The sequence below is a fragment of the Littorina saxatilis genome, linkage group LG3 (genome assembly GCF_037325665.1).
Source record: "Littorina saxatilis isolate snail1 linkage group LG3, US_GU_Lsax_2.0, whole genome shotgun sequence".
Taxonomy (NCBI): domain Eukaryota; kingdom Metazoa; phylum Mollusca; class Gastropoda; order Littorinimorpha; family Littorinidae; genus Littorina; species Littorina saxatilis.
In genome coordinates this window covers 30,120,483-30,142,518 of record NC_090247.1, presented here as the reverse complement: position 1 = coordinate 30,142,518, position 22,036 = coordinate 30,120,483, and the positions used below count along the sequence as shown (strand labels likewise).

At 43.4% G+C, this 22,036-nt stretch overlaps 1 protein-coding gene across 1 annotated transcript; it reads left to right on the top strand.

The window, feature by feature from the left end:
• Positions 1 to 1,573: 1,573 nt before the first annotated feature.
• Positions 1,574 to 10,184, top strand: LOC138962095 (PR domain zinc finger protein 1-like; the record flags this gene model as incomplete). The annotated part of the gene is given in 2 exon segments (XM_070333810.1): positions 1,574 to 3,179; positions 3,839 to 10,184. Coding segments are annotated over 2 exon segments (2,381 nt in total), but the record flags the coding sequence as incomplete, so codon positions are not given.
• Between the last annotated feature and the right edge of the window lie 11,852 nt (positions 10,185 to 22,036).

Below are 22,036 nucleotides of genomic sequence, written 5' to 3'. Positions count from 1 at the left end.
AAAACGAGCCGGAAACTTCATTTTGTTATTTCATTTTCAGCTAGTTAACGAGCAAACATGTTTCGGCGCAGAAAGCCAAAAACATTCAAGCAAAAGCAAGGTTCAGTGCACCAAGAACGCATTCACAGTTTGCTTTTGAAAGAACCAGAAAGAACAGAGGAGGCTGAACCATGACTGTAAATTGTTTTCAATGAGCCCAGACATATTGCCCTTTACGAAGCAAAGCCGGGGATTAGTTTCTATCATCTGGGGGCAAAAACACAAAGACAATACAAACCAGCGCAGCAGACAACAACATGACACAAACGTTTCCAGCAGAGAAACGTCAAATAAACTTCTAGCACAGCACATCCCTAAAACCTTTCATCGAACCCCAATTTCCTCGAGCGCACGATGCAGTCCCAAATAACTCCCCCTCTCCCTCTAAGTTGAAAATATAGTACCCCTAAAAGCAAAAACATAAAGATAAAAAACAACCTTTCCCACCAAAAATGGAAGTGAAAGGAACGAGAGGGCTGGACCCCATAAAAAGCGAGTCAACGACACAACCCATACACTCTGGCCGTTACAACTCCCACCCCTACCCCATACCTGTTTAGAAACACAAGGCCAGCGGTGTCGGAACTGCCCAGGCCCGGCCATACAACGCCAGCCTGTTGGGCCGAAGACAAGGCGAACCCTGCAGGGAGGCTCGCACTCACTGTTTATTCCACTTGATTCACTGCTCTCTCGCTGAAGAGCTCTGACAGCGGGAGAAAGGGGGTACCCGTGATAGATCGTTGCACGGGGCGGGGGGGTTGAACCCGGGTGGCGGGTGTAAATGACTAAATCACTTCCCATCCACCCCGCCCCACTCTGACCCTGCCGTTTGTATTGGTGAGTCTGTGCCTTCAGGAGGGTCGTCAAGGTCACAGCGGCACGTGCGAAGGTCATGCTGTCAGGACCTTAGTTATGACGCTTGTTGATGGCTCTTGTCTTCTCAGAGGAGGTCGGAGGGGAAGTGGGAATGACGGTTGGGGGGGGGGGGGGGAGGGTGAATGCTATTGTCTACCAGAACCTTACTTATGCCGGGTGTAGACGACGAGGGGAGGGGTTGAGGGGGAGGCTTGTGTCGCCTTATATGTTGAATGTGATTGGGTGAAATTATTTGACCAGCTTGACGGCTTGTTGTAGGCTTTCGGATGCATTTTCGACGATTTGCTCTATTTAAGATTTAATCTTCTTCGTTGTATTTTTGTTATCTTTTGGTTTGTTCTCACTTCCTTCCTTTCTTTCTATCTATCTGTCTCTGTTTCTGTGTGTGTGTGTGTCTCTCTCTCTCTCTCTCTCTCTCTCTCTCTCTCTCTCTCTCTCTCTCTCTCTCTCTCTCTCTCTCTCTCTCTCATTGTACGTGATGAAGAAGTTATCGCTTTGGTGAATCGTCATCGCTATCATCAGTACATACCCCTTTGCCTGTTTTTTTCTGACCCTCTCTTCTTTGAGCCACTAGCATTTAGCTGTGTATTCATGCAAGACGTACCCGTTTTATCTTTAACTTACGTCTTTATCTATTTTGTTTATATTTTTGTTGCAGATTCTCCAGAACGCCCAATGTCTCTACATGGGAGTCATCCCCACTCCCTCCCCTCCAGTTCTCCCAAACATCTCACTCCCAACTCCCCATCAGACCGATCTGTACCCGCCTCTCCCTCCAGTTCCCAGACATCCTGCGCTGTCAATGGTGTAACCGTCTCCTCCACCACCCCTGGGCTTTTCCGTGCAGACAGTTTCACGTCTCCGGCCAAGAGAAGAGCAGACGATGATGAAGTGTTGGACTTCAGCATATCCCGGCGTACGTCTGCAGCATCGTCGCCGGCACATTCCGAAAGGGACGACAAGTTCGCGCCGGGTTCTCAGGGAGAAAAGTCGTCGTCGTTGTCGTCCACGTCGTCGTTTTCCCCACCGCGAGCCTTGCCCTCGTCGTACGCCATCGACAACATCTTGGATAGAAGCCGACATCACCACCACCATCGGCAACAGCAGCCGCAGCAGAAAAAAGTAAAGAGAACTCCGTCCCCGTCTTCTCCTCGTTCTCCGGTCAAACTGTCTCCGGGCTTCAGGCGAAGTCCTCCCGTTCTTTCTGCTCCGTCCAGTCTGAAGAAAGAGCGGCCAGAAGGCCAGCACGGGTACCTCTCCAGATTCCCCCAGCTACCGGGTTCAGGCCTCTTCCCCGGTGGTAACAGCTTTATGGACAGTCTCCTGCTCAAGAAGATGCACGAGAACGGTCAGGATCCGCGTGACCTCGTTCTACCCGGGCCTCTGCTTCCGCCTGCTTTCCCCCCAGAAGCCAACGGGAAGATAAAGGGGATGGACGGAGAAGCCCCCATGAACTACCCCATGCCTCCGCTACCCTTCAAGTTCCCCCTCATGCCTGGCTACTTCATGGAGCGGGGGATGAGTCCCCTGTTCGACCCGTTAAAGCACGAGGCGCTCGTGTCCAAGTTCCTGTCCGGCAACGGCAAAGTGGGCCCCGTGCCCCCCATGCTGATGCCCGGGCACCCGCTCAACAACATGTTCCCTTTCCCCTCCATGTACCAGCTGGCCTCGCAGTACGGCCAGTTCCCCGCCTGGCCCCTCTTCCCCCCTTTCCCTCCAGGGCCCCTGAACCACAGACCCCCCTCCCAGCCCAACGTCCCTCCTCGTCCTCCTTCCGTCTCCGGACCCAACAACCCTGCCGACCAGGTGCTCAATCTCAGCAAGAACAAGAACCGCGACGACCCCCTTGGCCGAGGCTTCCGCTCTCTTCCCTTTCCACTGAGGAAGCAGAACGGGAAGATGCACTACGAGTGCAACGTCTGCTACAAGACCTTCGGCCAGCTGTCCAACCTGAAGGTGCACCTCCGCACACACACAGGAGAAAGACCCTTCGTGTGTCAGACCTGCAGCAAGGGCTTCACGCAGCTGGCCCACCTGCAGAAACACCACCTGGTGCACACTGGAGAGAAACCGCATGAGTGTCAAGTGTGCTCCAAGCGCTTTTCTTCCACCTCCAACCTGAAGACCCACATGCGGCTACACAGCGGAGAGAAGCCCTTTGCCTGCCGACTGTGCCCTGCCAAATTCACACAGTTCGTGCACCTCAAGCTTCACCGCCGCCTGCACACGAACGAAAGACCGTATCAGTGTCCGCGTTGCAACAGGTGAGGCTTTGTGGTTCTTTCGTTTTGCTTGTTTTGCTTGTACCGTTGAAAGGTCTTCGCTGACTGTAAATAGTCGAGTTTTTTTCTTTAAGTATTGACAAACAACACTTTTTTTTAATAGTGATAGCTTGTCTGTACAACTCTGCTCTCCTCGCATAGACTGCAGCAAAGCCTGAGCAATGATTAATTTCTGTGTTTACAGCTTATTATTGTGACATCACTGCGTTTCTGAAGTCGTAAGCTTTTTCCAGATATATGCTTTCACAAGCCGTGTTACTGCCTATCTGGGCAATACACTTCGAGAAACAATCTCATCTAAGTCATCGTAGGCAAAACGAACAATGTTTGTTAATGCCTTTGTATTTCTTCCAAGCCTAAAGTCACTTAGATTACTCCTAAAAAAAACACAACCGCGTAGTTAATGTTCTGAAAACACTTCCCATTTTCCTCCAAATACATCAAGCGTTGGTTGCATCGCTTGTATGCTGTATTGCGATCGTAACTGTCCAACGCTGTACATCCTTAAAACGTGTTCATGAGTACTTTTGCTTGTCATCGTTCTGCAAGGTTGTTTTCGTGCAACGGTCGTATGCAACCAAAATGAATAAACACGCGTTCAAACCAAACATTTCCTACATCTCTGCTTCTCATTGTTGCAGAAAATACATCAGTGCCAGCGGCCTGAAGACACACTGGAAGACGGGCACGTGCGTCCCCCCAGAAGCCATCGCTCGTTACAGTGTCATGGTGGACGCCGCTATGGGCCTCGACAAAGATTCACCCGAGTCCCTTCAGAACGCAGAGGCCACCTCCACTCCGGAGTCCGATTTCGGAAGCTACCTGGCCTCCCGGTGTTCCGAGGCACTGAGGGACACTGCGGAAGGGTCTCCGAGCGAGGCGGATTCTTCAGACTACTCCATGCCAAGATGTCCGGACTCGGAGTTCAGGATGTCCAAGATATCAGACCCGGAATTCATGATGGCCCAAATGGCTGAGCGAGACTTCAGACCGTCCAAACTTTTCGAACAGCAGGAGTTCAGCAAATATTCAGACCCAGGCTGCCGGATTCCGAAAGTGTCGGAGGCCGACTTCAGGATGTCCAAGATATCTGAGGATGGTTACCGTACGTCCCAGAGTTCCGAGCGGGATTGTCGAGTGCCGAACTTGTCCGAAGAAGAGGACAGAGCAGGTGATGAGGACGTCAGAGATATGTCCCCAGCCAGCGGTCATCATCAGCACGTGATAGGAGGAAAGGTGAAAGACGAGAAGGAAGAGGAAGAGGAGTACAAGAAGGAGGGGTTAGAAGATGTGGTGGGTTTTAAACACGAGAGAGAACAAAGGTCACCGGACAGGTGTAATTATTCCACCGTCAGCAGCAACAGCAGGGCCGCATTCTCGCCTCCCATTCACACAGCTCAGCCTCTCTTCGCGTGATACTGCCATACGGTTATTTAAATCCTTTGGGTTTCTTTCTCCCCCACCCCCTTTACTCTTTCCCTTTTCTCCATCAAGCCTTACCCTCCCCCCCCCCCAACTCCTCCTCTCATTCAGAACGGCTCATCTTTAAACTCTTGGACGAAACACAGCGCCGCCCTCCGAATTATGTGCTACTTTCACACCGTTCAGCATCTCATCGTCAGAGAGCAGGAGCTAAGAGACATACACTTCATGCTATTTGAAAAGGGAACACGACTGCCTCGACACTGAGAGACGATTAAGACACAATACGAAATACGAAAGTCCAAAGCTGTTTCAATTCCACACCGATCAGTACCTCATCGCAGAGAGATCAACAGACACTGTGGACAATAAAACTTTATGATATTCGAACAGCAGATCCTACTGCCTCGACGTTGAGAGACAAGACAAAAATGTGAAAGGCAGTCTTTTGTGACGTTCAAGGATCATCAGGAGTTTGTTGCGGAATAAGAGGATATGAACTGAGGTCGAGAGATATCCGAACAGTGAACACTAATGTATCAAAGCCGAAATAAATGACAAGACAAAATATGAGACACCTGTGGTTCTCTCTGTGGGGTTTTAGAGAGAACGAAGAATTTGCTGTTGAATCAGGGAGCATAAACAGAGGTCGAAGGACATTCGAACAGCGAGTATTGCTGCCTCGATGCTGAGAGACAACATGAATTATGTTAGACAGAGGTTTTGTGGCTTTCACAAAGAACTCAGAGTCTGTCGTTTAAGCAGGTTCTAAAACATAGGTTGAATTGAACCTTGATTACACGTTGCTTTGACTGAATCTGAATATTAATCTTTTCAAAGTGGATCTGAATCGTTGATACTACGAACTGCTACATCTGAATATGACGATCATTCTGAACTGCTTGGATGACACACATAATCTGAGTCAATGGGGAAACAATTTAATACTACTTGTTCGAATGTGATAAACAGTTCTGGGACCAACGACGATCATAATTGTACGAAACTCGGTTATATGTGCTGTACTTTGTTTTGTATTCATCTCTAAGTTGCTGCTTACAATTCATTTGCTAAATGTTGTACAACTTAGCTGTTTGACGCTAAATGCGAGAACCAAGACTGTTTTAAAGAGAATCGGTATGATGGTACCGCGTATACGTTCAAGTTAGTCAGGGAACTGATTAGACAAATATTGTGGACCAAACTCCTGTGCATAATGAGAATTCCCCGAACATTCATGAAAGTATGCCCCGAATGCTGAAAGCGAACGAATGTAAGATGTGTAATTTATTATGTGAATATGGACCAGGATTCTGTTGAAGTGTGTAATATCATAGTGGCAATGGTTGACTATTGATTTTTTTCGCGTTTTAATGTTTTTCTCCCATCAAGTTTATTCTTCGCTTTTGTTTTTGTTATAATTGGAGGCCACGCCTCTTTATTTCAATGTTGTCGATGATAGTTAAAAGTGTGACACTATTTTTGACCATCGGGGCCTACCAAGATTTTGCTAAATAAACGACTCGAAATACACTTGACAGTAAAACTGTGATTATATGTACAATATTGGACGAGTTTTCAAGTATTGATTAGCAAAGAGCACGAATATGGTGTAGACGAGTGGACAAAGAGGGGAGAGGGGAGGAAGAGGAGGGAATGGGGTGAAGTGTACGTTTTCTGGTAGCGGATTGAAAGATCTTAATAAGCACAGAAAGGGTGCAGTATGACAGGACAATGAGGAAAACTTATTTAACGAATATGGATCTGGAAAACTAATGTCAAAGTAATTCGTGTTGACATGCTTAGAACGCCGTCGAAATGGAATTTGATGTCTATATATATATGTATGCCCTACTCCGTTGAATATATACGCGAGTCAAGTAAATCATGTAAATCCAAAGATAAATCAAGAGCCATGCACTAAGTCTGTAAAGTTGTGGAATGATTATGTATTTGTAAGGTTTAATGTTTGCTGAAGAAATGTTGACTATTTCACCTTATTGATCTGTCCGTCCGAATGTTAATGGCAGCTTTATTACTTGCTCTTTCCTTTTGTTTTTAGTCTTACTTTTTCTGCACGCGATCTGTCTGTCTGTCTGTCTGTCTGTCTGTCTGTCTGTCTGTCTGTCTGTCTGTCTGTCCCTCTCTGTCTCTGTCTCTGTATGTCTTTCTGTCTCTGTCTCTTCCACTCTATCTCTCAATTCCTCTCTCTTTCTCTCTCCATCTCTTTCTCTCTCCATCTCTTTCTCTCTCCATCTCTTTCTCTCTCCATCTCTTTCTCTCTCTGCACGGTACCTATCTTCGTCTTTTCACTTTTCTTTTACTTTTTCTTACTGCGGTTTTTCTCTCTACTGTAAGTCATACGAGTTGTTGTTGTTATTTAATTTGTATCTGAATAATCATGTCTTGCAAAACTGAATCATATCACTTGTTTGTTAAGCTTTTCACTCATGTCGCAAAATCCTATGTGGCAAGACGGTGCTCATTTGGCACAGAATGTTGTTAGTTGTAAATAGTCGTTGATAGTAATCTTATTTATCTTTGATGCTCTTTTCTTGAAGATGAAGTTTTAATCAATTCAAAGAAATGTCATTGATACCTAAGAAAATGTTGTTCCCTGGTATCTCTTATTGACAAAACATTGTGGTGAATAATTTTGATAGCAGCACAATTCTGCGTGCATTATTGTACAAAATGTCTTTATCTCAAATTGTGCCTAAATAGAGAGATTATTTTTGCCGCGGCGTCTCTTTTTATTGTGGTATTTGTTCTGAATTTTTTTGTAATTATTTTGTTGTGAACGACGTTTGTGATTAAAAAACCAAAACAAATATCCTTGCATAAACTCATATTTGAGACTGGTTTTTTTTGCACAAAAAATGTAACACATATAATATCGATCTATAGAATCCGTTTTTGTGTGTGCGGCTGTGAATTAAGATCTTTCCAAATTTTCATTTGTGTTTGAAATTGAACTTGTTAAAGACCCACTCTGCCTCCCGTAAACCATCAGTTTCTTATTACAGAGTCCCATATTCCCCCAGAACCCAAAATCTACAATCTGGTCTTAAAGTGTGAAAATAAGTCCCATGCTTCCCGATGCCTTTTGTCTTTAAAGTTTCGTTTACACTGAACAAGTATCCAACCAGATTGGCCTGGTGGTAAGGCGTCCGCCCAGTGAGCGGGAGGTCGTGGGTTCGAACCCCGGCCGGGTCATACCTAAGACTTTAAAATTGGCAATCTAGTGGCTGCTCCGCCTGGCGTCTGGAATTATGGGGTTAGTGCTAGGACTGGTTGGCCCGGTGTCAGAATAATGTGACTGGGTGAGACATGAAGCCTGTGCTGCAACTTCTGTCTTGTGTGTGGCGCACGTTAAATGTCAAAGCAGCACCGCCCTGATATGGCCCTTCGTGGTCGGCTGGGCGTTAAGCAAACAAACAAACAAACAAAAAAATCCAACCAGATCCTTTGGCAAAATATCGTCTCTGCGCATGGTCGTTTTGTAAGCTGTATAATATATATTACCGATTCTTTTTAATATATATACACACTAGCTTACAATGGATGTGTTTATATACAGACTATTGGGTGTGCGTCTTGTTTTGAATATTCCGAGTGCAATGTCCTGATCAGTAATATGCTGAAAATCGTTTGCTCAGTTGTGAAAAGTTTATTACCGTGGTTGTGCTGTCGATATTAACTTCAGGTGCGTAGTGGGTAGCAGTTTTGGTGAATTTCATTCATTGATTGCAATTTTATTTGAATAATCCTGCAAACACGTGTTGCAAAAGTTTGTGTGTTTTGATTTTGTTATATTATGTTTCTAAAGGCTGGTAATCCTACAACTGAAATAAATGCTGAAAATAATGCTTTGCAATATGTCACATGGAAGATCTGCTCTCTTTAGATTATTTCCTTTCTTTATAATTGTGTGATTTTTTTTAACGTTAGCTTTTTATCCCCCGTCCTTGCATTTTTGGCGTGCGTTTTCTTTCTTTTTCGTGTGTGCTCTATCCTGATTTTTCGTATTATTTTTGTGTGTTTGTTTGTTAATGACTGTTTGATCTTTCTGTGTCAATGAAAGATTCAACATGTATTATCATTTTATCGTCTTATTTCGATCTCTCTATGTCTGTCCCTTTCAATAAAGCATGTCTTGTAGATCCCTGTCAATGTTTTCTCCTTCATAATATTTTCATGTCCCGTTGATGATTTAAAAGCTGCCAATGATGACGATATTATTCTTCCTTGAAAATACTTTTTTTTTCGTGAAAGGTAATATATAGCAAACCACAGTCAGAAAAAAAAAATAAGAAGGGGGCCACATTTTTGGACAAATAATTGGTCATTGCTTTGCCGTCAAAAGGTTTTCAGAAATGGAACCTATATATACGTAGTGGCAACTACATACGCAAGAAATGGTAAAGGAAGAAAGACAGAGTACACAACAATCTAACCCAAAGTGTTTTATAACGAGAGGCTATCACCACATCAAAAAAGCAATGTTAGGGTGCCACCGAATACATATGTGACCCCCCACCACGGATTGAGTCGCATGTCACCTTTGCATGATGTTCATATTTTTACATTTTCCTAAAGAGTTTGTTATGCTCTCTCCAGTGGTGAAAACCGTTTTAGAAAAGAGCGAAAACTGTTTGAGTTATAATCCTGTGACTAAGGTGACCCTCACACTGTTACCAGACACTCCCCGGACTTATATTAAGCCTAGGGCAGAACCGTGCGAGGTGACATGCGACTCATTTCGTGGTGGAGGGTCACATATATAATAGGCGTTAAAACAACAACACGGAAACATTGCCAAAACCTTTCACAACACACAAACATGTTTTCATAGCTGTACATAGCTGTTGTTGTGAGAGTTATTTTAGTGAGCGTCTGTGTCTCTCACACAATCATTCATTAGTGCATTCATAATACAAATCAATGTTATACTTTTTTCCCTATCAAAATATTAAATTCTATTAAGTTTGAAGTGACTAAACCAACTGAAATGGCAACACGTTTCAAGCAAGAATATAACACTACTATTAATAAACTAATAGTAATAAGATAATTCTGATAAAAATCAGGGGACAAAATATGAATTCAATGACCCAAGTTAACAAACATTCTTGATACCTGCATTGAGCATGTTTTAAAAACCAAACAAACACAGGCAACCTCGTTATGTTACGGTTACTTGACATTGCACACGAACCTTCAGAGTTCTCTGTCACATTTTTGGAGAAGAGTCTTTTTTTGACTGTATGTGTTACTCATTTGAATGCAAGCTCCTTCATTATTTCGGTCAATTAGCCTTCATAATTTCATCCTTTTAACCGTTTACTCTTTGTTTGCCTAATTGTTTGTATATTTGACTTTGTTTCTCTTTTCGTGTATTTAATTACATTTCTATTTAGTAAATACATTTGACATGAGAACTTACATTTGTCCTCAACTGAATCATCCATCCCTTAATTCAGTTTACGTGTGCGGTTTACATTTTCGTGGAAAAAAAGGTTCTGCGTGAAATACTCAGAATAAAGTGTGGGTTTGTTGAAATTACAGCTAGTGTCTTCTCTCGTGCGTGTGTGTGCGCGTGTGTGTGTGTGTGTGTGTGTGTGTGTGTGTGTGTGTGTGTGTGTGTGTGTGCGTGTGTTTGTGTGTGTGTGCGTGTGTGTGTTTGTGTGTGCGTGTGTGTGTGTGTGTGTGTGTGTGTGTGTGTGTAGATGTATGGGTGTGGGCCTTATCTAATGGGTGTAAGTGTGCCTTTGTGTCTGTCTGTGGTTGCCATATACCTCAGTAATGGCAAGAGGCGAGAACAAGATAGTGTGCATGCACACTGCCAGCACTGCACAGACGTGCACATCAGTTTTAGATTTAGGATTCAATCTTTCATTTCTTGGATTTAGAACATTAAAACTGACAGCTTTCGTGTTTTCAGTGTAGCAATAATAATAATGAGAGCTTGTAGGGATGTAGCTTTTCCTTGAAATTGCTATCGAGATTTTCTCTGTAAATATAATTCACTATGAAACACTAGACTGATAATTATTGTGATGCACACAAATTCGTGCGTAATGATGCGAATGACCCTTCACCCAGTGAGGTCAAAGAGTGTCCAGGATAAATTATTTTTGTTTTCTTACATTCGAGGTTTTTCTTGTCGGGAGACTCCGGATATAAGAAAATATTTTTCTCTTATCGGAGGAAAAGCAAATGGCATCATATTTTTGGAAATGCATTGCATTATATGCCGTGTCATAACAATAGCGCGACATCCCATTTCGACACCATCCCATTTGGCCACCATCCCATTTTTCATTTATTCTTCTTGCCAAGCCTCACTATACTACTATACTGCGTTATTCAACTAGGAAGACATTCCGTTTACGCGAAATCCCATTTTTTTCCACAATCCAAAATGTCGCGAAATAGGGATGGCGGCGAAATGGGATGACGGCAAAACGGCATGGCGACATAATGGAATGTGGCGCTAGTGGTATGACACGGTGGTAAAATGACACTTGGCCTGTGAAATGTCGCAAAAATGGGATGGGGGCGAAATGGGATAAGGGCGAAACGGGATTGCGCCAAAATGAGATGTGGAGCTAATGGTACATGACATGGTGGTAAAATGACACTTGGCCTGTAAAATGTCGCGAAAATGGGATGGGGGCGAAATGGGCTAACGGCGAAACGGGATTGCGCCAAAATGGGATGTGGAGCTAATGGTACACGATATGGTGGTAACATGACACTTGGCCTGTGAAATGTCGCGAAATGGGATGGGGGTGAAATGGGATAACGGCGAAACGGGACTAATAGATCCCTTGACTTTGGGGTAGCGCGACTCTGTTACTGCTAGCTTTACACTGGGAGGAAGCGACCCGAATTTCCAAGCGATGGGACAAAAAAGTAATGACATTTTTTTTTTCTCAATAGATCCCTTCACTTTGGAGATGATGAGTTCAATATCGGGCGCATTTACGTGATTTGTAAAACATTTTACAAATCGCGGGGAGGGGGTGGTAGTCAATCAGAGTATAACGGCGTGTGTCTATCTGTCTGTGCATGTGTGCGAGTGGCGTCACTCATTCTGCAAAAAGCGTGCATGCCATGTGAGTGACATGTGATTTTTGAGAGTGGATGCTAACCCTAACAAGAGACTATTTTATGAGCTATTTTACACTTTTTCTAATCTAAGTCCAACTTTTTCTAAGTTGAAAAAAGGGCTACCCCCGAATAATGTAACAACTGTTACATTATTCGTTTTTGCTACATTATTCGTTGTATCAAGAGTAGTTAGGTGCAGGGTTACAAACCACACGAGAGATCCCGGGTGGGGGCCCAGGGGTGGGCTGAAACTGACAGCTTCCACCCCGAATGGTGACGACCAAGATTTACCGCCTAATCTGGGAGAAAGACCAACAAAGATCAAGTGTTGTTTTGAGGGTCAGTGCTTTTCTTCCCTGCTTCCTTGCAACGCTCGATGGAACGTATGACTGTTAGCAACAGACTTCATGTAAATCCCAGGCCCTTCTCAAAACTTGTCGACGTATATAAGGCATGATGATGTCGTGGTCGTCTAGTTTTCAGAACTGTTCAAAATCTGAGCACTTTTGGTCGCAAATGAGAGGACAATTGAACGTAAAGTAGACTAGTACTGCAGCGAATCCCTTCCCGCTGTGGTATTCAAGGCAACGAGGAAGAAGACAACAAAGGGGCGCAGAGGCAGAACAAACAGAAAACCAACAGAAAACCAAGTAGGTAACACGGAAATAAACACAGTAATGTCCCTCCACAGACACCGAGTACCACCAGACAGCTTGAGCAACTGTCAAGACCAGACCATACACCTGGGTAGCGCGACTCTGCTGCTGCTAGCTTTCCACTGAGAGGACGCGACCAAAATTTCCCAGCGATGGGACAATAAACTAATGAAAATGGAGAAACCATGTGGTCATTTTCCCGCCTAAAACAGCCAAAATTCGTCTAAAGCAACATTCCACCTGGTGCACGCCTATCGCAATGTGTCCATGAGGAATAGCAGAAGAAAACGCAGGACACAATTATCCTCCAGGACCGCACGGACGTCCACCAGCTGAGGGAAAAGATGTGGCCAAGCCCCGCCACTCTTGAGAATCAACTGCTCACGCCTGTGGATGAAACGGGAAAATTGATCTCCATCGGTTACAGTATGTATAAAAAAAAAACTAATCTAAAAAGTGCATTAATTTTACAGAAATGCAGACGCAGGCACAGACGCAGACACAGACAGACAAACAGACAGACAGACAGACAGACAGATAGAAAGACACACAGACACACACACACACACACACACAAACACACACACACACACACACACACACACACACACACACACACACACACACACACACACACACACACACACACACACGTGCGCACACGAACAAAACCACAAAGCTGAAGTCTCAAAAAGTAAATCTAAACACAAACGACTGTATTTGTTAAAAAGTGTAGTCAGAAAATCATGTGCTTTTGTCACATTACGTGCGACAATACAGATGCATTTTGCGACAAACCGCGACGGGGGAGTTTGCGACAGAGGATTGCAAGTGACTGCGCGTGCGACAAGCTATCTGGCATCTGGAACAGGTAGATACTTAGTCTACAGTGCAAGAAAACTCTTTGGCACACGACTAACTCGTAAAAGCGTGTACTGGTTTTGGAATCAGGAAACGATAAAGAATAAGATAAAATTATGTTTGGATCGATTACTAAAGTTTTCTTTTTATTATAATTTTTAGATTTTTAATGACCAAACTCATTTTGTTAAAGATTCCAAGCTGAAATGCAATCCCATAGTCCGGGCTTTGTCGAAGATTGCTTGACCGAAATTGCAATACATTTGAGTAGAATACTACCTGGAAGATAATAGTATGTTAGCGTCATACAGCCGTGTGGTTTGAACGCTATTACTATCTCATTAGTGGGATCTCTCACGTATACATGTAGGATAAAAAACGCTCGCGCTGGACCCGAGTACTCTTCAGACTGGCTCGCTCCCCCAGTATGAAAGTTTATGTCTTGGGCACGTTTAAGACCAAGTGATTGCTCTGTGTGAATTACAGGCATTCCCTTTGCTATATAAATACATTGCATGCGAGCCGAGGATGTGCGTGGTGACTGGCCTTTCTCTTTTATTTGATCACAGTGAAAAATATACTGCCCACCCTCTTCATAACTTAACAATATAAATGTCTGGTGCGCAGGTCTGTAGCTTCTTGATTCCAAAGTGCTCGTGCATGTCAAGGTCACAGCCTCTCTTTACGTTCCAAGAGGTAAGAAGCCGGCTGGCTTCCCTTTCACCCCTGTGCGCCACAGGCGTTTGACTTTAGATCGTATTGGCTTGAAACATCGAGCCCTTTTGATCTAAACTCAAATGCCTACAGTGCTAACGTCGCTCGTTCATAAAATAGGTCGCGCAGCACGCGAACTGGCACACGCAGCGTATGTGTGCTCAGGCCGGCCCAGTGTGACTCTCGGGGTTAGCTGTGTAGTGTAATAATAGACCAAATCCCCACACGCTGGCTGTTCTATCAGGCTGCCTGGCTGGCTGTTGCTCCGTGTGAATTCCTCCCACCGCCAAGTCGTTTTTGTGGTTTATTTCGCATTTAGGTCCCAGGTAACATTATGAAGTTTTAATACGATCAATCGGACCTATTATCAAGTTAGTGTATCAACTTTTGAACGAACTGCGCCCAGTAGTTTCCCAGCAATAAGCTGTTAAGTCGAGACACACACACACACACACACAGACACACACACACACACACACACACACACACACACACACACACACACACACACACACACACACACAATTAAAGTCTGTTGAGCCCAAGTACTAGCGTACTCGGGGATAAAGCCATGTATAGCCAAATGACCTCCAGACACGAAAAAACGCTCACAAATAGTAATGGCACAATCAACAGAAAAAACAACTTTGCTACTTTGATTTTGGTCTTGCTGATCTAAATATGGCGACAAATATGTGTTAGTTTGTTCGCACGTTTGTTGCGGGTGGTATTTCTTGTGTTGTTGTTGCTGCCGCTGCTGGTGTGGTTGATGTCGTGGTTGTTGTTTTTGTCGTCGTTTTGACTGATTGCTGATCTAAATATGGCGACGCGACAGATATGAGTTTGTTTGTTCGCACGTTTGTTGTGGTTGGTATTTCTTGTTGTTGTTGTTGTTGCTGCCGCTGCTGGTGTGGTTAATGTCGTGGTTGTTGTTTTTGTCGTCGTTGTGACTGATTGCTGATCTAAATATGGCAACAGATATGTGTTTGTTTGTTCGCACGTTTGTTGTGGGTGGTATTTCTTGTTGTTGTTGTTGTTGTTGTTGCTGCCGCTGCTGGTGTGGTTAATGTCGTGGTTGTTGTTTTTGTCGTCGTTGTGACTGATTGCTGATCTAAATATGGCGACAGATATGTGTTTGTTTGTTCGCACGTTTGTTGTTGATGACATTTCTTGTTGTTGATGGTGTTGCTCTTTCCGCAGCCTCAACTTTTGCAAAAAGCCGGATATGATGTCACCAAAAACATTTATCAGAAAAATGAAAATAAAACGTGCGGGGATATCATCTGGGAAAACTTCGATGCAAAGTTTCATACAGATCGGTTTGGTGGTTTCCCTGGAATTGTTGTTCACACACACACACACACACACACACACACACACACACACACACACACACACACACACACACACACACAACACAACCCTCGAGAGAGAGAGAGAGAGAGAGAGAGAGAGAGAGAGAGAGAGAGAGAGAGAGAGAGAGAGAGAGAGAGAGAGAGAGAGAGAGAGAGAGAGAGAGAGAGAGAGAGAGAGAGAGAGAGAGAGAGAGAGAGAGAGAGAAGTCGGCAGTCGGACATATTATTTGTTAGGCCTCCATAACAAGACTGGTGACACTTAATACAAGCGAAAAATGTTTAAAAGAAGCAAAAAAAGCAACATTATGTTCCTACATCTTGCATCGGTGCATTTTCCAGAGAATCAGTGCGAAATCGTAGAGCTTTATAAATATACGTTGCTAGGATTTAAAAAAAAAATCAATGTGTAAGATCACAAACAGTCTTGATACCTTCACTGAGAGTGTTTTAAAAACCAGACAACTTCGTTATGCTACAGTTACGTGAAATTGCACATGAACCTTCACTGAGATTGTTTTAAAAACCAGACAACTTCGTTATGCTACAGTTACGTGAAATTGCACATGAACCTTCAGAATTCTCTGTCGCATTTTTAGAGAACAGCCTTTTTTGATTGTGGTACTCTTTTGAATGCAATGAAGCTCCTTTGTATTTCGGTGAAATAGCCTTCATAATTGTATTCTTTTAACCGTTTCCTCTTCGTTTGCCCAATTGTTTGTTTCTTTGACTTTTTGTTTGTTTCTCTCACACAAGCTATTTGACCCTGTAGCTAATTGTGTCCAAGCTCGAGTGACGCAGAAGCGAAATAATATGTTATCCTTACCTTCTGCATATTTGTCTCCCACGATGGTTGTAGTTCACTTTAGGCCTTCCGTCGGCCTCCAGCTGACATAATAATACGGGTATGTAATAAATTGACCACAACTCTCGTGGTAGATTTTTTCCATGTAGACGATGCGTGAATTCCGCGAAGCTTGCACGATTGGTTAATTGACTGATTCCTGATTTGTTTTGTATACTTTGTTTTGTTTTTATGTTTTCAAAAGTTGGCCTTTTTTGTTTTGAAAAGATATTATCGGACAAGTTTGCAGGTACAAAATGAGACTTCTCATTAACTTGATAGCATACAACAAATGAAACCAATAAGTAAATACATAAATAAAACTCAGGTATTGTTCTGCAAAGTATATTTCTAAAAAGAGGAGAAAAAAAAAGAAAAAAAAAGCTGTATCAGGAAACCTTGCTTCTTGCTTAAATAACGAAGATAAAATCCTTTTGGGCGATTTTCCGTTTATCCGCATTTGGATAGTTACAGTCCATTTTTTAACTGCTCTCCAGCACAGCGCGCTGGTAAAGACTTGAAAACGATTAACTGCCCTACGCCGAAACAAGCAGGGCAATCAGGAGAAAGGGTTGGCTCGACTTTACTGAGCGTGTCATGTTAATGGTGACACGGGGACAGTGAAGGCGATTCAGGGGGTGTCGTTTGCAGAGATCATGGGAGTTGTAGTTTTTTTTGTTCATTCTTCTTTTGGATTGTTCCCGCTTTACTGGCAGTCAACTGCTCTGTCTTTCACCGTGTCTCAATTTCTGCGCCTCTCCTTCTCAGTCCCTTTCTTTCTCTCTCTTGGTCTCTGTCTCTCTCCCCGTCTGTCTCTGCCCTCCTCTCTGTCTCCTCACACTATCTCTCTCTTTTTACATTAAGTCAAGTTTTGACTAAATGTTTTTACATAGAGGGGAAAATCGAGACGAGGGTCGTGGTGTGTGTGGAGAGAGAGAGAGAGAGAGAGAGAGAGAGAGAGAGAGAGAGAGAGAGAGAGAGAGAGAGGGAGAGTGAGAGAGAGAGCCTGAGAGATAAGGAGAGAGGAGAGAGAGAGACTGAGAGATAAGGAGAGAGGAGAGAGAGACTGAGAGAGAGAGAGAGAGAGAGGGAGGGTGTGTGTGTGTGTGATCGAGAGAGAGAGAGAGAGAGAGAGAGTGAGAGAGAGAGACACACAGAGACAGAGACAGAGAGAGAGAGAGAAAAGAGGAGAAAACAAAAGGATTTTATCTTCGTTATTTAAGCAAGAAGCAATGTTTCCTGATACAGCTTTTTTCTCCGAAACAAGCAGGACAATCAGGAGAAAGGGTTGGCTCGACTTTACTCTCTCTCTCTCTCTCTCTCTCTCTCTCTCTCTCTCTCTCTCTCTCTCTCTCTCTCTCTCTCTCTCCTTATCTCTCAGTCTCTCTCTCCTCTCTCCTTATCTCTCAGGCTCTCTCTCTTACTCTCCCTCACTCTCCCTCACTCTCTCTCTCTCTCTCTCTCTCTCTCTCTCTCTCTCTCTCTCTCTCTCTCTCTCTCTCTCCCACCTTTTCTACCCCGTATTCCCTTTACCACCATTACTTCCACCCGCGTTCTTTCTCTCACCTGATCATGCAGCGACAGTAGCTCTCCGAGGGTGATATCTGCTCTTGTTATACACCGGGTAATATTTCACGCCCAGTGAAAAGTGAAATGAGGTGTGTCGCCGTGATCGCTGAGGTGAGAGCAGAACTCGGAGAATGGGCCGACAACAGACACCCCAGTGAGGTGACACTGGCTGCCTTGTTCGTCCTCTGTGATCTGCGTCCGTTTCGGGCGACTTGCCGTATGATGGATTTGATGTTGATGATGTTGCTTTCGTTCAGGCTGCCATCTGGTCGGTTATTTTCCCACTCAACAATTCAATTTTGTTTTGTGTGTGTGTGTGTGTGTGTGTGTGTGTGTGTGTGTGTGTGTGTGTGTGTGTGTGTTTGAATGTGTGTGTGTGTTTGAATGTCACAGTGTGTGTGTGTGTGTATGTGTGGTTGTGTGTGTGTGTGTGTGTGTGTGTGTGTGTGTGTGTGTGTGTGTGTGTGTGTGTGTGGTTGTGGTTGTGTGTGCGTGTGTCTTTTATTCAGTTACTTTTTTTCTCCTCGGTGTATTAGTCATGACATCAACAATGAAGAGGAAGATGATGCATCGAGGATGATAGCAATTAGGAGGTATAGACGTAAACGGAAGGACTCATACATTTTGCTACGCAAGATCGCTACCCTTTCTTTTTCAGGTAAAGACAGGCATATGTTATGATGCGAATATTGTTTTTGAATTGACCCATATAATTGATGACATATGATCATTTTGATGCTGCACATGTTGACACCAGCAGACACAACACTATAGTTTCACGTATGATTAATTTGTGTCCTTTTGTATAATGTACAATTTAACACAATGAGTTTTTCTGCACCTCATGTAAATGAGAAAGTATGGATACAAACAGAAAACACACAGACACCATGTTTGTTATCACTTGTTTATTGATTGATTAACATTTTGAGAAAATAAAAGAAAACACACAAAAAGTTACAAAAAAACACGGTATTTTTTCGAATAAGTAAAAACTTCTAAAACGGTCTTCTTTAATGCAGAATGCCCCACCCACCCCCTCCCACCCCCACCCGCACCACCCCACCCACCCACACATACACACACGCACATGATAGGAACAATTCCTGAAAATGAGTACACCTCGGGACAGGAATCCTTTCTTACATCGTCTTGTTCTCGTGGGCTCTAACTTCCAAGTGCACTCTTGTTTTGTTGTTGTGTTTTTCACGACTGCGCTCTGACGTGTGTTGAGTTTGACTCTCGTCATGTTTTTCACGAATGCGCTCTGACGTGTGTGGCGTTTGACTATCGTCATTTCAAACAATCAATGTATCCGTTTCCAGCATGATGGGATTCAAATGCCAGGAAATGAGGGTGCTTTAAACACACACGTTTGTCAAACCAGGATGTTTTGCCGGATGGACACAACCGCGGACATTAATGAAATCTTAGCACAAAGAAAAATACTGCAACATTTTACCCAAGCTTAAACATTCATTCAAGTGTCATTTCATTCAAAACTTTCTATGCCATTACAGGCACTCAATTTGGTCATTTGGCACACTTTTCGGATCAAAGATTTCCACAATCGAACTGACAAAAACGTTAGAAACCATTTTTTTTTAAATTGAAAGTATTGACAACCTCGTGTTTCTGCAGTTAGCTCCTCCACACCTCCCCCCCCCCCTCACCTATTCACCAGAAACATTTATACTACTGATTCATATTTTGAATATGTAAGACCCTATAGATATTTGAAGCCTTAGTAGGCTATACATGCGGTTCATGTGCGCTGAAAATATAATTATCAACAAAAATCTTTAGAAAACTGTTTTTACCAAACAATAGAAGAAAAAAATGCATTTTTTCCAAATCAAGGGACTTAAAGTGTCATAAAAAAGATGATTACTGTACAATATAAGAAAAGATTTAAAAATTAGTGAGTGTAGAAAGACCTTTTCTTACCCCCCCCTCCCCCCCCTCCCCCCCTCCCCCCTCCCCCCCAGGGGACTTAAAGTATCATAAACAAGATTATTACTGTACAATATAACGAATTATTTAACAATTTAGTGAGTGTAGGACGACCTTTTCTCCCCCCCCCTCCTCCGAGAAAATAAATAAATAAATAAATAAATAAAAATCGAAAAAACAGTCCTTATACTGACTCATGTTCTTGCCTTCCGAATACTTAATGTTCAGTGAACTATCACTAGAAAAAAGTCCTTGTGTACTAAAGATAGTCTTCATCTCCAAACCTAAAAGAGATTCCTGCAGTCAGAATTAAGAAACTTCCTGGGACTGCTATCTCTGAGGCCAAATTGAAAATGGGTCTTGGTGATAACACATCAAAGCCTGCAGTATGATTGAAGGTGAAAGAAAGTCTTAAACAAATTAGGCAAGCAACCATCAGATATCTATCAACTTTTCACCTGTAGATAAGCACTGCGAGGTGGCGGGACAGAGGCCATCATAAGCAGGAGTCGAGGGGAAATCTGTGCACGTGCAACCTCAACGGGATTTTTTTGATGCAGAACTTGCGTTCGGAAATGAGTGGGAAATGGCAAAAAGAGTTAGTTGCTCAGTCTATAGTCTTTCAACTTGTTCATCATCCTCCTTCTTATCATCATCATAAACAGGGATTTTTTTTCTATGACTGAAGACTAGCGTTCGGAAATGAGTGGGAAATGGCAAAGAGAGTTAGTTGCCCTGTCTAGTCTTTCAACTTGTTCATCCCCCTCCTCCTTATCATCATCATCGCTATTATAATCGCCATCATCATCGTTGAGGAGAGGTAAAGAGGAGAAACAAACATATGCACGTGCAACTAGTACAAGGATTGTTTTTAGCACCAGCGTCCAGAAAAAGTTCGGAAAATAGACCAGAGAATGATTTGCCGTAAAGATACTGTACTTTGAAACCGTAGTTTTCGTCAAGTTAACAGAAAGAAGTTCTCTGAAATGTACTAAACGAGTAATCGATATCTCATGTGCAACGTTTAGCTTCGATCGACATTTAACAAAACAGCCGAACCTGTCTTTCACGACCAGCCAAAGGACCAACCAAAAGTTGTCATTATTGATTATTGATTATTGGTGGTCGCTATGAAAAGGGTATTGCAATAGAAGAAAAACTCGTCTGGGATTCCTCTGAGTAGTCGTTGTAGGTAGGTGATCGCTTTCGAAAAGCGGTAGCAAGGGCAGCTTCGACTGTACTCTCCTTCCCGCGCAAACCATCGTGTAAGCCACCACAGAAATATCCTGGTTTTATCATGAGGTAAGAGCACCCTTCTTCTTCTTCTGCGTTCGATGTTGGTGGCGAGAGCACCCTTCCGCTTGGATAGGTTCAACAACCTACAGGCTGGCACCTGTCTGTGCTGAGTTGGAATATTCTTCTGGACATGGTTGGTTAATGTGACATGTTTAGTGTTCAAACAAAGTTAACACACAAATAGAGAAATGGAGATTGGCTTTAGAATGTGAATTGAGCAATAACCTAAAAACAAAAATACATTTCAGGGTTTCTTTTTTATCTCCCTGGCCCAAACAAAATCTATTCCTGAATTTGAGCGAATCATTTAACCGTTTACAAGTTCACATGTATCTTGAATACACAAAGGAACAAGTCACACTTTATGTTCTGTGTAACCAACTTGATTATTTATATCAAATTCCCAGCAAATGCATCCTACGTACATGAGATAACTATACCAAGTCCTACTTGCCACTCCAAGTCACAAGGAAAGTTTAAGAAAACACACATTTCACCTTAAATCATGCTCTTTTTCTGATCTTGTTTGCAGCATGTAAACAGATCTCGGGGGGCAAACAACAAACTTTGACACCCAGATCTGTGTTTCGATAGTCATGTGTGAACGACCTGTGTTATTGGCATAAATGCTTTCCCCCTCCTCCTCATTATCATCAACTATCTAGTAACCGTCATCATCATCATCATCATCATCATCATCATCATCATCATCATCATCATCATCATCATCATCATCATCATCATCATCATCATCATTATCATCGTCGTCGTCTTTATCGTCGTCGTCGTCGCGGAAATGGTGATCACCGTCTCAGCTGTCATCATCATCCTCTGGTTCAAGTCTTTTTGTTTGTTTGTTTGTTTAACGCCCAGCCGACCACGAAGGGCCATATCAGGGCGGTGCTGCTTTGACATAGTATAACGTGCATCACACACAAGACAGAAGTCGCAGCACAGGCTTCATGTCTCACCCAGTCACATTATTCTGACACCGGACCAACCAGTCCTAGCACTAACCCCATAATGCCAGACGCCAGGCGGAGCAGCCACTTTTAA